The 14438-nt window shown below is 41.3% G+C and overlaps 1 protein-coding gene across 3 annotated transcripts in view; it reads left to right on the plus strand.

Moving 5' to 3' along the window:
- Positions 1–14438, plus strand: part of CPED1 (cadherin like and PC-esterase domain containing 1) — a 300014-nt gene that overhangs the window by 257043 nt on the left and 28533 nt on the right. For all 3 annotated transcript variants that reach the window (XM_029233388.1, XM_029233389.1, XM_029233387.1), the window contains one exon: positions 5028–5164. In XM_029233388.1, coding sequence (XP_029089221.1) covers positions 5028–5164 — 137 coding nt within the window. The remainder of the gene's footprint in view (positions 1–5027; positions 5165–14438) is intronic.

A 14438-nucleotide genomic window follows, 5' to 3' on the forward strand; every position in this document is an offset into this window, starting at 1 on the left:
AGAGACCCAATCAGGCATCTTTTTTTACGTGCATGTGATTTTATGCCCACAAACTAATACATATTTGTATCTTTGTGCATGCAACTGGCCACTTGTTTCTTCAGCCTTAGCAGCAAATGGCCAAAGATCTTGGTTTGTGCAAAACTAGCTGTCAATGAGTTTGGGAGTTGGGTGAGGAGACAGTATTTGGGGAGGGGATACACACGCTGTTAGGTACTCAAGGATCTGAGGAAAACTGAGCCCTTCAAAGTATTATTAAATAACATCTCATTTTCAGAAACACATTTATGTCCCCAGCATACCACCGTCTTGTGAAAAACACATAGTCTCTGAGTACATGAACCCACTGAATAAATCCAGCTTATAAAAATACATTTATTGCGACAGCCTGTTTGTGGTTTTCTTCTATAAGTGCTACCAGAGAGACTGCTGAGCCACATTGCATTTTCAGCTGATGACTATGTGCTGACCTAACCTAACCTGATAAAAGGATCAGCACACTGGAGACTCTGAGACCTCGATTTTGGTCCAGCCCTGTTGTTGGCATGATCCCACTTCTGTCATTTAACATCTTGGGCCTCAGTTATCCTCACTATAAAAGAAGAGGATGGAAAAGAGGAGATCCCAGGCCCCTTCCAACTGTATCCACAACCCACAAAATGTCTATGAAAAAAAAAAAGACTATTTCAGAAGGAGGTTTTCTTGAGGAATTCATCGACGAAGGATAAACGTAAAGGCCGTGTCTAAATCAAATAGTATTAGGAACCAAACAAAGATGTGAAAGATGTGGATAACTGGTTACAAACCCTGTATGCCAGGGCAAAATTAGAATTAGAAAGCAAGATATATTCTGAATGAAAACCGCAGAAGAATTATAAAAGAGAATCGGATGGAGAAACAAACACTTTTGAGAACGGTCTTCATTTTGCCATTCAAACCTCAGCACCGCTCCCAAATGTTCAGTGTTGTATCTAAGTATTACTGCTATTCTCTCCATCTACAAACTTGGAAACACCTTTCACCGAGCAGACCTTCTTTTTATCTCCAGTATATACGGTCTGTTGTGGAGAGCAGTCACTTCTTCAAGTCTCACTCCTGTCAGGTCTGTCTCCACTTAAAATCATCCATTCCACCTCTCCGAATCTTATCTATTCACAAACCCCTCTTCACATCTTATCTGCTCCACGGAACCTGCCAGACAACTCTGACCCCCATGGTGCTGTCTTTATTCTGATCTGCCATGGCTTGCTTAGGGTGAAGTTGGGTGGGGACGGTAAAATATATTCATCAATTTCTAGTATAAAGGCACTGTGGCCGATGCGCTACATATTTTTCTTAAAGAGAAGTAAATGTAATCATGAAAAGATTAAGTAATTTGTCCGAGGTAAACAGTGGTTCTCAACCTTGACTGCATATTGGAATCACTTGAAAAACATTAAAAAAAATACTGATACCTGAGTTCCGTATCCAGTGGTTCTGAGGTAATCAGTCTAGGGTACGACCTGGGCATGAGGATTTTAAAAACCGTTCCAGGTGACTTTAATGTACTTTAATGTTGAGGTCCACAGAGCTACCTGGAAGGAGAGCCCAGGTGTGTATGTCTCCAAAGCCCAGGCTCTTTGAGTACCACACTGATATTTTTTCTTAATTATGAATTACCTATTATTAAGCTTCTTACATGTATAAATTGTACCCTTCTCACCTGATTATAATTTTTGAGGTTTCACATTATAATCAACAGCATGGACTCTGGAGCTGACTCTTCAGCTCCATTCCTGGGTCCACCACCTCCTAGCTGGAATATATTGGACAAGTAACTTAACCTTTCTGAGTCCCAGTTAAGCCATTAGCACAATGGGGGTGATAATAGGGTGTCTCTGAGTTTAAATAAGTTAATATATTAAAGTGCTCAGAACATCCCTGACATCTGAGAGGTGCTATAACAATGTTAACTATTTCTTTCTTAGTTATTACCTTATTTTAACAACAAGAGTGCCTAATACCTAACAGGGTACATACTTCAACACTGTAGTGAATGAAAATCCTCCTAGATGGAGAGTGATATGTATGTAGAGAAATGGAAGATCATTCACCAGACCTGAAATTGTGGAGATAGTATATTTAATGGGTAGATATTGAATAAGGCAGTTTTCTGGAATTCACATTAAGTTTAAAAAACAAAGCAAAGAAAAAGTTGTATGGTAAGAGGAACAAACAAGTCCACATTACTTTTGGACTGTCCAGTAAGCTCAGCTCTCTGCTCCTGTTGGCACAGTGCTCCACTAAAGCAATTCTGCTGTGTGTATTCATCTCTTCCTTGGAAGTCATACTCTTCTTGTCTCCTTTCCTTTCTATTTCCTTCTGTTTCTCCCAGTTTCTCTCTCTTAATATACCCATGCTTTTTTTTTTTTTTTAATTGGGGTATAGTTGCTTTACAATGGTGTGTTACTTTCTGCTGTACAACAAAGTGAATCAGCTATACGTATACATATATCCCCTCCCTCTTGGACCTCCCACACCCCCTCCATCCCACCCATCTAGGTCACCACAGAGCACCAAGCTGAGCTCCCTGTGCTATATAGCAGGTTCCCATTAGCTATCTATTTTACACATGGTAGTGTATTTATGTCCATCCCAATCTCCCAATTCATCCCACCCCCCTTCCCCCCACCATGTCCACAGGTCCGTTCTCTAAGAAGTCTGCATCTCTATTCCTGCCCTGCCAATAGGTTCATCTGTACCATTTTTCTAGATTCCACATATATGCGTTAATATACGATATCTGTTTTTCTCTTTCTGACTTACTTCACTAGGTATGACAGACTCTAGTTCCATCCATGTCTCTATGAATGACCCAATTTCATTCCTTTTTATGGCTGTTCTGTGATCAACCAGTAAGAGCTATAAACTAGATCTCTCTCCGTATTTTGTTATTTGTAACTATTTCCACACACACAAACCCTCACATACACAATTCTGACATCCCCGAGTCATGAAATTTAAAATGAAGCCTATTAATCCCCTGAAAGTAGAAATTCTTCCTGCTAAAATTAGTGTCACACCAGATACTTTTGTTAGCAGAACCATAAATCAAAGCCAGAGTAGATAAACTTGTTAAAAACTTTCCTTTCTAACTCAAAAACTATCGGGGAATATTTAGCTCCTCAATATATTTTTTAAAACAAAGGTTTTTCTTTTCTTTCTTTATTTGGCTGTGTTGGGTCTTCGTTGCTGCGTGTGGCGAGCGGGGGCTACTCTTCGTTGCGGTGCACGGGCTTCTCATTATGGTGGCTTCTCTTCTTGCGAAGCACGTGTTCAAGGCGCTCAGGTTTCAGTAGTTGTTGCACGTGGGCTCAGCAGTTGTGGCTGTGAGCTCTAGAGTGGAGGGTCAGTAGTTGTGGCACACAGGCTTCGTTGCTCCGCGGCATGTGGGATTTTCCTGGACCAGAGCTCGAACCCGTGTCCCCTGCATTGGCAGGTGGATTCTTAACCACTGCGCCACTAGGGAAGTCCCATAGCTCCTCGATATTTTGAAGAGAAGCATGAAGCAGTAACATAAGCAAGACCTTTTGGGTAGAGCAGGTGATTGTTGAAGACATCAAGGTATTCTCCACAAAGGGCACAAATAACTGCTCCATGTTTAACATGCTGGTTCACACTCCGTTCCTGAAAAGATAAACAAGGAAAAAACAAAAATCAAAAGCCATTTCAGGGCTTTCCTGGTGGCGCAGTGGTTGAGAGTCCGCCTGCCGCTGCAGGGGACGCGGGTTCGTGCCCCGGTCCGGGAAGATCCCACATGCCGCGGAGCGGCTGAGCACGTGAGCCATGACCGCTGAGCCTGCGCGTCCGGAGCCTGTGCTCCGCAGCGGGAGAGGCCACAACAGTGAGAGGCCCGCGTACTGCAAAAAAAAAAAAAAAAAAAAAAGTCATTTCATGATATTTTTCTAATAAATTATTAATGTGTCCACTCACACTAAAAGCTGCAGTGTTTTGAATGCATGTTACTTTATCAGTAAAATAAGAAAGATCTTAAATGCAGCTTTTTGACAATATTCATTTATCTTATAAACATTTACTAAAGCTTGTGCCCTACTTTATGCCTGAAATCAGCTGCTAACAAAGGTGAATATGATGTGGTAACTGTGCTGGGTCCTTTAAATACATTATCCCATTAAATCCTCATACCAATCATGTGAGGAGAACAGCACACACCTCATCTAACAGATGAAAAAATTAAGGTGACAGAGCTAGAAGGAGGTGAAGAGATTCACAGCAAAAAGGCCACCGGTCAAATTAAGGAGCAATCACTATTCTTCAAAACGATAAATTATCAGAATATTAAAGTAATTGTCTTATCGTATCTTGAATCTCTGGAGAGCAGAGAATGTAACTATTATTGGATTGGTAACCTAAGCATGTGTTAGGCTAGGAAATATGTGTGGCCAACCACCTCAGTATCAGTGGCTCCCTATATACTTTGGTCCTATTAAGTGGCTCGTGTACTGTTTGAAAATAAATAATAATTGAGTAGTACCCAATCACTTTAATTTTTTTTTAAGTATGTGTTTTTACGGAACAGAATTCATACTTGACTTCAGCATGAACTGTGTTATTTCAAAACATTACTACTTTAGGGTTTCCCTGGTGGCGCAGTGGTTGAGAGCCCGCCTACCGATGCAGGGGACACAGGTTCGTGCCCCGGTCCGGGAAGCTCCCACATGCTGCAGAGCGGCTGGGCCCGTGAGCCATGGCCGCTGAGCCTGTGCATCCGGAGCCTGTGCTCCTTAGCGGGAGAGGCCACAACGGTGAGAGGCCCGCGTATCACACACACACACACACAAAAAAAATTACTACTTGAGTTTCTGTTTGGTCGGCAGGAGGCCATGCACTGCTCCACTGGGTTTATGTAAGAGTGGTCTGCTCTGTGATTTCTGTAATGGTGTGCCATCGCTGAATTCTAGACTTACTTGCAAACTGTAATTTCACCCATAGAAACTGAACCAAAGAAGTTTTGCTGTCTCTTCCAGGCCAGTGGATCGTGCCTTGCCTTAGCTGTTCAGACAACAGGACCTGTGACTGGAGAGAAATCACTTGGCAGCCTCACAACTGTCACTATGGTGTCCTAACTAAGCCTCAGCTCCAGCAGTGCCTGGGAGGAAGGAAGGTAGGCTCTGGATCAGTGGAGGAGACCTTTCATTTACACCACCCACAGCACCAAAACTGTACTTACTAGACCAATTCCTTCTCCCTCACTCTGCAGAGGACAGCTAACTGAACGCAGTTTGGCTTTTTGAATGAATGCATTATCATAGAAGAGCCTTAACAATTTTTGCTCACAATGCTCAGTTATTTCCAAATAAGTCTACTTGACAGATTGAGGCTCTAAAAATCATGTCCTGTGCTGACCCAGTTCCATGCTGGGCCAGGGTTTTCTCAGCCCACATGGGTAAGAGCTGACCATGTCAACTGACAGTTGGCGATTCAGAGCATCTGGCCTTGTCAACTGCAGCTCTCGCAAGGCACTGCAGTTAAAACAGCCATCTGTGGCTCGCACAGGCTGTAGAATGTTCCTGCACGTAAGACTTCTGCTCCAGCTTACCCCGTGCATAGCATGGTTTTTACACACTAACCTTCCTGATCTTCTCTCACGTTCCCGGGCAGGTCTCGCATGGACCTCGCTAGGCTGCTTTTCCTTTAGTGTGCCTTCTAAGCTGATCTCTTGGACATGCAGTGTCTCCTTGCTAGGCGTGCTCTGACTAGGTAGATTCTGGCAGAGCTCTCGGACGTGCGAACTGGGCACATAGACTGAGATGCTTGATTAACATGAAGTAAGTAATCCTTCTGCAGACTTTCAAAGTACCTTTTATTAGATGGACATTTCCTTACAAACTGTTTGCAAGCTCTCAAGCACGGGCAAGACTGATTTCAAAACCTGATTGTTTTAAGAAGCTCTATGATTCATAAAGTGCAGTGGAGTAAATATATGTCAATTTTTCAGATTAGGCCTATGTTCAGATTTTCTACCAGCAAATGGTTTAAAGAAGAATGACAGGTGGGAGAAGCAAGGCAGGGGAATGGACCTCTTCTTCATGGAGATCCTAATATAAATGCCCCAAAGTTCGTGACTGAGAGGATATCTAAAGATAAAGCAGCAGTATTAGTTAGTTTCAAAAAAGGGAAGGGAAGAAAATAAATGTCAGAAACTTCTGTTGCTGTATTATTAAGTGAGCATTGATTCTGTGCAAAGAACCGTGCTACTGACTTGTTCACACCTTAAATCCTATCAGACTTTGAGCTTTAGGAGGGCAGCCAGTGTGTTTGATTCACTACCATAATCTTGCTTGGCACAGCGTTTGTAACATAATAGTCACTTAATAAATATTTGTTGAGTAAATGAATAAGTTAAAATTTTATTTATTCCTATTCACAAGTCTGTAAGGTAGATATTTTTAGATCCGTTTTCTACTTAAGAATGTTAAAGTTCAGAGAGATTGAGTAATTCACCTGTGATCCCACGTGTATGTAAGCGACCACTACTCAGGCAGTTTGAACCACCAATTTGGACAACCCAACCTCCATATCCTAGAAATGTAGGACTGGAAACAATGAAAATAGTCCTTGTCATAAGTCAGACTTCTCCAAACTCTTTCAGAATCTCGTTCTGACCTCAGGAAGATTCCGAGATGTCATCGTCTATTAACCTGAAAGTCAGTAGATGTTAAAGTTCATCACTAAAGTCCATGGCTTTGGACAGGACACATTGTTTCTCAGGCTCATTTTCTTCATCTGTAAAAGAATAAGTCTATATGATCTAATCCCATGCTGTAGATTAATCAGCTTTGTAGAAAGCTAAATGCCTTCCCTGTCAGTCTTAAAATACCATAGCCTGAGTGACTTAAACAGATATTTATTTCTCAACAGTTCTGGAGGCTGAGAAGTCCAAGATCAGGGTGCCAGCACATTTGGGTTCTGGTGAGAGGCCGCTTCCTGGCTTCTGTTGGCTGCCTTTTTGCTCTGTCCTCACAAGGTAGAGAGACAGAGACAGAGAGACCTCTAATGTCTTCCTCTTCTTATAAAGACACTAATCCCATTATGGGGCCACCACCCTCGTGACCTCATCTAGACCTGATTACCTTCTAAAGCTCCACCTCCTAATACCATCACATGGTGGGCGGGTGTGGAGGGGGGAAATTAGGGTTTCAACATGTGAATTTCGGGAGGACACAAACAGGAAGTCCACAATGCCGTCTTTGTTCATTTCAATTATTAGCAACTCTACAAAGTAATGATAAGAAAAAGGGAAGATCTCTTCTTCCTACGCGTTAGAGAGAGATGATGTTACAGAGTCTGAAAATAAAGGCCTGTATTCAGATCAGGCGATCCCCGCAGAGACCAACCAGCTGGCTGCTAGGAAGTGAGGGTTTGTCTTAGGGATTCTTTGGGTCCAGAAGCGTCCTTCAGAATCGCAAGCTCAGAAACTCAAATTTGCCAGCATACTGGCAGTGGTCCTACAGAGTCTGCTGTGTTTACCAGGATGCCAATTTACTTTATACCCAGCAGGGAAGCACTGTACATTTTTAGCAGAGCAGCGGCACAACCAGAATTAGAAAAACCATCCTGCAATGGTATGGAGACTGCCTACGGCAGGAAGAAATGGGCATGGTGCTGGGGGGGGCAGAGACTGTTTAATGGAAAAATTCTATCACGCCACACTGAGGAAGCCACGAAAGTCAAGAATACGTATAGAATAATCTCGTCAATGCAAAACCTAATGCAGACATGCTTACACACACGGAATATTTCTGGATGTAACAAGCCCTTAAGAATGATTACATAAGTTGGACTTCCCCGGTGGCACAGTGGTTAAGAATCCGCCTGCCAATGCAGGGGACGCGGGTTCCATCCCTGGTCCAGGAAGATCCCACATGCCACGGAGCAACTAAGCCCGTGTGCCACAACTGCTGAGCCTGCGCGACAGAGCCCATGAGCCACAACTACTGAGCCCGTGTGCCTAGAGCCCATGCTCCGCAACAAGAGAAGCCACCACAGTGAGAAGCCCGTGTACCGCGATGAAGAGTAGCCCTCGCTCACCACAACTAGAGAAAGCCTAAGGGCAGCAATGAAGACCCAACACAGCCAAAATTAATTAATTAATTAATTATTTTTAAAAAGATTGATTACGTAAGTGGAGGGGAGTAGGCGAGGAGTGGGATGGTGACAGGATTGGCCATATATTCTGCCAGGCCCAGGGCAAAACGGAAGTGCAGGACCCTGTGTTCAATAATTATTAAGAATTTTGAGAAGGCAAAAGCAGAGCAATAAACCAAGCACAGGATCCTTTTACACACAGACCCTGTGTGAATGCCAAGAACATATGGCTGTGAAGCCAATTCAGGTAGTAAATTATGGTTGGCAAAGTGTGAAGAAGTCTTTTTAAATACAGGTTTCCCCCGCTATCCAAAAGTAGAGCGCTCCTATGAAGCCTTTCGTAAATCGAAATGGAGGACAGTGAAGAGTATCCCTGATTTTCAGAAAGTTCAATTGACAACAATTTGCTTTTCTGAAAGACCTATATTAGTACCTATTTTTGCTAACCAAAAGAAATCCGAAGAGGATTTTCACTTTTAGGAAAAATGCCTGTCTTAATGTAGGTCTTTCAGAAAAATGAAGTGACATAAATTGAACTTTCGGAAAGCAGGGGATACATGTATGTGTGTTACCTTTATGTTTACAATGTGTGAGCACCTTTTTAATCCAAAAATCTATAGTTTGAAAAGTTGTATAAATCAAAACTTGGGCAGAGGCCGTGGAAATGCAAAGAAGGGAAAAACTGAGAAAGACATTTTATATTCTGAATCACAGGACTTGGTAATGTGCAGACAGGTTTATACCCTCATGTACCACACAGCACAGAGATAATTGTGTAAACATTCACAATTACAACTATGAAATCACACTTATTTTAAGAAAGCTTCAGTTATGAATAGGAGTTGGTTAGCAGAAGGTTTTCCATATACATCTATTTCTCATTCTCCTGGAGAAAAATATAAACGTACAAAGTGATGGTGAAACTCTTATATTTCATTACTGAGGCAAGGGAGTTCTCATCCTACCCAGAACTTTTTATAATCACCATTCTATTTCAAAGACAAATACATGTTAAAGCATATCAGTTACAAAAATTGAGAAACAAGTAACACAAATATTTTGTTTTATAAACACCTGACTCTTTTGGGGGGTGAGGTGCAGGTAGGGGACTCTTTTTGCCATGTCAAACATTCAAGAAAAGAGGCATATTATTGGGGTGATATCATCCAGAAATTCACTTCACAAATGCTAAAGGACAGCAGTTTCAGACTGGCACTCAGGAATGAAGTGACTCTTTTATTCATGGAAGGAATCAGAGTAACTCTGCTGCCCCACATCAGAAACCTTGCAATCTCAGTTATCCCTAACATGTTCTCACAGAGTCGAATCCAGCTGACCACTTAACACAAGCCCAGAACACTTTTCAACTTTTGGGATGTCACCTTGTTATTCATTCATCTAGTTCTGTTGAGCTAAGAATCTGTTCTACGTGTGCACACCACGATCCTCCAAGGTGCCAAATGTCTAGTGGAAGGAGACAAATGAGAGAAGTGATCGTTACAAAATCGCGTGATCATTGCAAAGGTTGGGAGAAGCCCAGAGGCTGGCACCTGACCTGGACTGGGAAGGTCTGGAAAAGTTGCCAAAAGAGAAAGTGCCTGAGCAGAGTGGTGTTGGTAGTTATAGGCAATCTACCCATCACATGACTTTGAAATAGTTTAATTGAACGAGAAAAAAATAAAGATCTTCATTTTTTCTCAAAAGAACCTATGATGAGAGTTGTATCACTCAAGCTTAGTGCCTTTTTTGAATTTTCTCTTACTGGAGGGAACAGAGAATGGAGGGAACAGACAATGGGCAGGAACCTAGCAGGCAAGGAGTGCACTGGAGGTGATTCTGAGTTACTCGTTTTCTGTGTGGTCCAGTTTATGCCTCTTGGATTGTGTAAAAGTGGGGACATACCTAGACATGCAATTTCTAATGGTATAGTACCCTTACTCATCTGAAAACTTTCAATTAATATGGAAAACTCAGACTTTTTACCGTGAGAAGCCAAAAATGTCACTGTTCCCGTGTACAGTAGTGCAAATATGTTGTGCTACAAAAAAAAACAGAAGTTTATTTTAAATCCTAATCAAGGTAACCTTTAAGGGAATACATTAAACTGAGTTATCTTTCTCAAAAGAATCCAATTAAAAGGCAACAGAATTTGACTGGGCCCGTGAGAAGTATTGGAAAGTTAGGCCTTCAAACAGTATTCTGCTTTCTTTAGAATGTCCAGTAGTTATTTCTCTCAGTTGAATTTCCTTATGTTGTTATTATGATCTTTTACATCTTTTTACCACTGCTTTCCAGTGATGAATGGAAGGCTATACTTGGAAATGGAGGCCCACCAGTGGGGAAGAAACAAAACACAGATCAGTTGGGATTTAAAAAGGTGTTCAATTTTCCTGTAACTTTGACCAAGAATGTCACTGCACTCAGTGGTGTGTAAGCAGGACCAAACTTTTTATACCTCAGTCATTTGCCTTTACTTCAGTGAACAGGAGGCTGATCTCTGCAGAAAGATGGCACAGGGTTTCTCCTCAGAGCATTTGTATCACTTTCTATGGCATACTTGTTCGTGTCTGGAGGGCAGGTAAATACGAGACCCCTCTTAGTCTAAATCTATCCAAATATGAGTTATTTCATTTGTAAGCTCTTGTAGATATGTATAGGTTTTTTGATGTGCCATCGTGTTGAATCAAAGCAAAATTCATTGAAAAAGAACAAACTATGTGTTCAGTTATACTCTTGACATATGTCTCTAAATAGACACACACCTCTTACTTAATAAACTTTGGTTGGAACATTTAGAAAAATTTATCAGAGCATAACTTTGTAATCACAGTGCAAAATACATAGGAAATAGTTTAGAAGTAGGGTAATGAAATTTACAACTGAAAGAACTTAGGAGGTTGACCAAAACTGAATGAAACGAGCTTTTATTTTGTTTGTCAGAAGCATAGTTCAACTGACAAACTCAGTATTTTATTACTCAGTAATAAAATATCTGAGAGAAGAGTGCAATTAAGAAAGGAAAATATAAAAAGGCAATATTTACTGAAAGTATTTAAACTCAGCTGTTAAAACAGGAAATGTAACTTGCAGTTTTAAGCTATGTTTGCAAGTTAAGTACTGTCTTGGATTTAAAGGTGTTTACATATTTGAAGTACGCCCAATTTAAAATAATATGTTCTGACTAATACGTGAATTCCATTATGGTTACACAATTCATTGTTGCTTGTCAGTTTCAATAAAAAAGGGTGAACAGAAGAAAAGAAGTGTACCTGACTCTCACCAGGAAAGGATGGCTTACACATAATGCCCACAGTCCAGAGAGAAGAGCAAAATAGATACATATTTTTGTTCCAAGCAGTTAGAAGATCCGTGTCTAGGTGATATTGTTCAGTTGTTTCTTTTTCTTTTCTGCCAAATTTCATGTGTTTTAGAGTGACTTGCCTACATGTCAGTTTTCATCTGTTCTTGACTCCAAAGAGCAATTTGTTTGGTCCTCTATAGCCAATTTAATCAAATGCATCATTGAAAAAACATTCGTTGCAATCATATTACATTTCACAGAGAGACGCTTTGATGAGCTAGATTTTCATCATGCCCTAAATATCACTAGCCATCTGATCAGTCTCAGCTTCATATTAGAGCTGAATCACCCTATACCTCACTTAGAATGGGAAGTTATTTTATGAGAGCAGTGGTGCTCAATCATGGGGCTCATTGGAATCACTGTGGAGCTTTCTAAACGTATGGGCTATGCTTGGCCCTGGACTAGATGTAATGAATAGGACTCCTCCTCACTTTCGTTTCCTTTATTTACCAAGATGAGAGCTCTCCAGTAAGCAGGCATTGCCTAGATTAATGGACAAGAAGCTCCTGTGTAACTTCCCCTCTTGGAAGCTTCCAGTGGGTTCCTATTTGCTGGCTGAGACCTGTGTTGGCATCTCCATGTACTTTGTTGTTCTGAAGAAATATCCCCATCTCTGTGAATATTGAAGATAGAACCTATGCAAGAGGAAAGAAAGGAAGATAGAAAATTATTTTAAATCAAGGTGTTTTTTTTTCCCTGTCTATTGATTCTACATATACCCAGTTCTTTCCTAGCTTCAAAAGATCAGAAGAATCTGAGAAGCTAACAAACTACCTTTATATTGACTCAACACAGACAGCCCCCATTGCTTCTCTTCATTTCTTTATAACTTGCTTTGCTAACTATGTCCTTGTTACTTTTGGTGACTTTGGAGACAGGAGGTAATGGAGTAAAATATTTACATGTTAAGTATCGTCATCATTAGTTCCCTTTATTCATGATGAGATAAAGTGGGATGAAAATTGTTTTGTCGTATATTTCAATCAAAAATTCCCAGGGCTTCCCTGGTGGCGCAGTGGTTGAGAGTCCTCCTGCCAATGCAGGGGACATGGGTTCGTGCCCCGGTCCGGGAGGATCCCAGGTGCCGCGGAGCAGCTGGGCCCGTGAGCCATGGCCACTGGGCCTGCGCGTCCGGAGCCTGTGCTCTGCAATGCAAGAGGCCACAGCAGTGAGAGGCCCACGTACCGCAAAAAAAAAAAAAAAAACTAAAGTTTTTGTTGTATTTTCACTAATAAATGATATTTCTTGCTCGTATTTGTCCCAAGGAATCAATATCTCTAAGAACAGAAGTGCTCTTATGCATTATGTAGATTATAAATTTAGGCTTTCAGATGCTTCACACTTTTACTAATTCACAGGTAGAAAATCTGAATTTAGGTGTTTTTATTTCCCCAGAAAGACTTAGCATGTAGGGAATGTGGTAAAGACTAGGGAAGTGTTCATCAAACTCATTTCTTCTTCTTTCTGGCACAAAGCTTGACTACATTTCTCAGTCTCCCTTGAGATCAGGTGCATGACCACATGACTGAGTTCCAACCAATGGAATGTGAGCAGCAGTGATGTGCCCAGCTCCCAGGGTGGGCCCATAGGAAACCTGGCAGCTCTTTACTCCTTCCCCCAGCTGGATATCAATGCCCAGTGAGGTCTCGGAATCTGTATTTGAGGAAGGCACAGTCTAACCATCCTGGGACCCTGAATGACCTCCCGGCCCCATCCCGCCCCCATACCCCTGCCTGGAACCACCTGGACTGTTTTCCTGAAGGAGAAGTAAACATCAATTGTATTTAGGCCATTATACATTTGGGGGCTCTGTTTGTTAATAGCACTTAGCCTGTGTCACCTAATACAGGGACTATATAATGTTGAGAAATTAGAAATGAAAACAAAGACAGTTTCATGGTTTTTAAGAAGACTATTTTAAAGTAAGCCCAAGCTTTAATAGAGCCTAAGAACAGGATGTGCTTCTAGGTCCTATGGTCCATGATGGTGTGAAAATAGTAGAAAAAACACCAGGCCCTATATACTTTTCAGTGACACCTTGCATGCCAAGTTTTGGGAATAGAACAGATGCAGAACTCTTCTAAGCACATCTTTGTCTCCCGCTGATGAGCTGAGATCCAGCCTCTAATGACACATCGAGACACAGATGTTTCTGCTCCTCTCCAGAGCCCACCTTGATGGAGGCAGCCTCCCTTCATAACACAGGACCAGAAGAGAGATGCTACATAGCAAAAAGCCATTCAATCTTTAGAATAAAGCTGCTACTGGAATTCAAAATACGATTAGTGTTATTCCTGTGATAGGTTTATTGAACCAATGTTTAATCTTGATTCTCTTAGGCCATTGTTCTACAGTAATCAAGACAGTATTGTACTGGCACGAAAACAGAAGTATAGATCAATGGTACAGGATAGAAAGACCAGAGATAAACCCACGCACACATGGTCACCTAATTTATAACAAAGGAGGCAAGGACATACAATGGAGAAAAGACAGCCTCTTTAATAAGTGGTGCTGGGAAAGCTGGACAGCTACATGTAAAAGAACGAAATTAGAACACTTCCTAACACCATACACAAAAATAAACTCAAAATACATTAAAGACCTAAATGTAAGACAGGACACTATAAAGCTCTTAGATGAAAACAGGAAAAACACGCTTTGACATAAACCACAGCAAGATCTTTTTTGACCCACCTCCTAGGGTAATGAAAATAAAAACAAAGATGAGCAAATAAGACCTAATGAAACTTAAAAGCTTTTGCACAGCAAAGGAAACCATAAACAAGACGAAAAGACAACCCTCAGAGAGGGAGAAAATATCTGCAAACAAAGCAACTGACAAAGGATTAATCTCCAAAACATACAAGCAACTAATGGAGCTCAATATCAAAAAAACAAGCAACCCAATTAAAAAATGGGTGGA

Source organism: Monodon monoceros, unplaced genomic scaffold, assembly GCF_005190385.1.
Source record: "Monodon monoceros isolate NGI ecotype Baffin Bay Population unplaced genomic scaffold, NGI_Narwhal_1 Super_Scaffold_2, whole genome shotgun sequence".
Lineage (NCBI taxonomy): Eukaryota > Metazoa > Chordata > Mammalia > Artiodactyla > Monodontidae > Monodon > Monodon monoceros.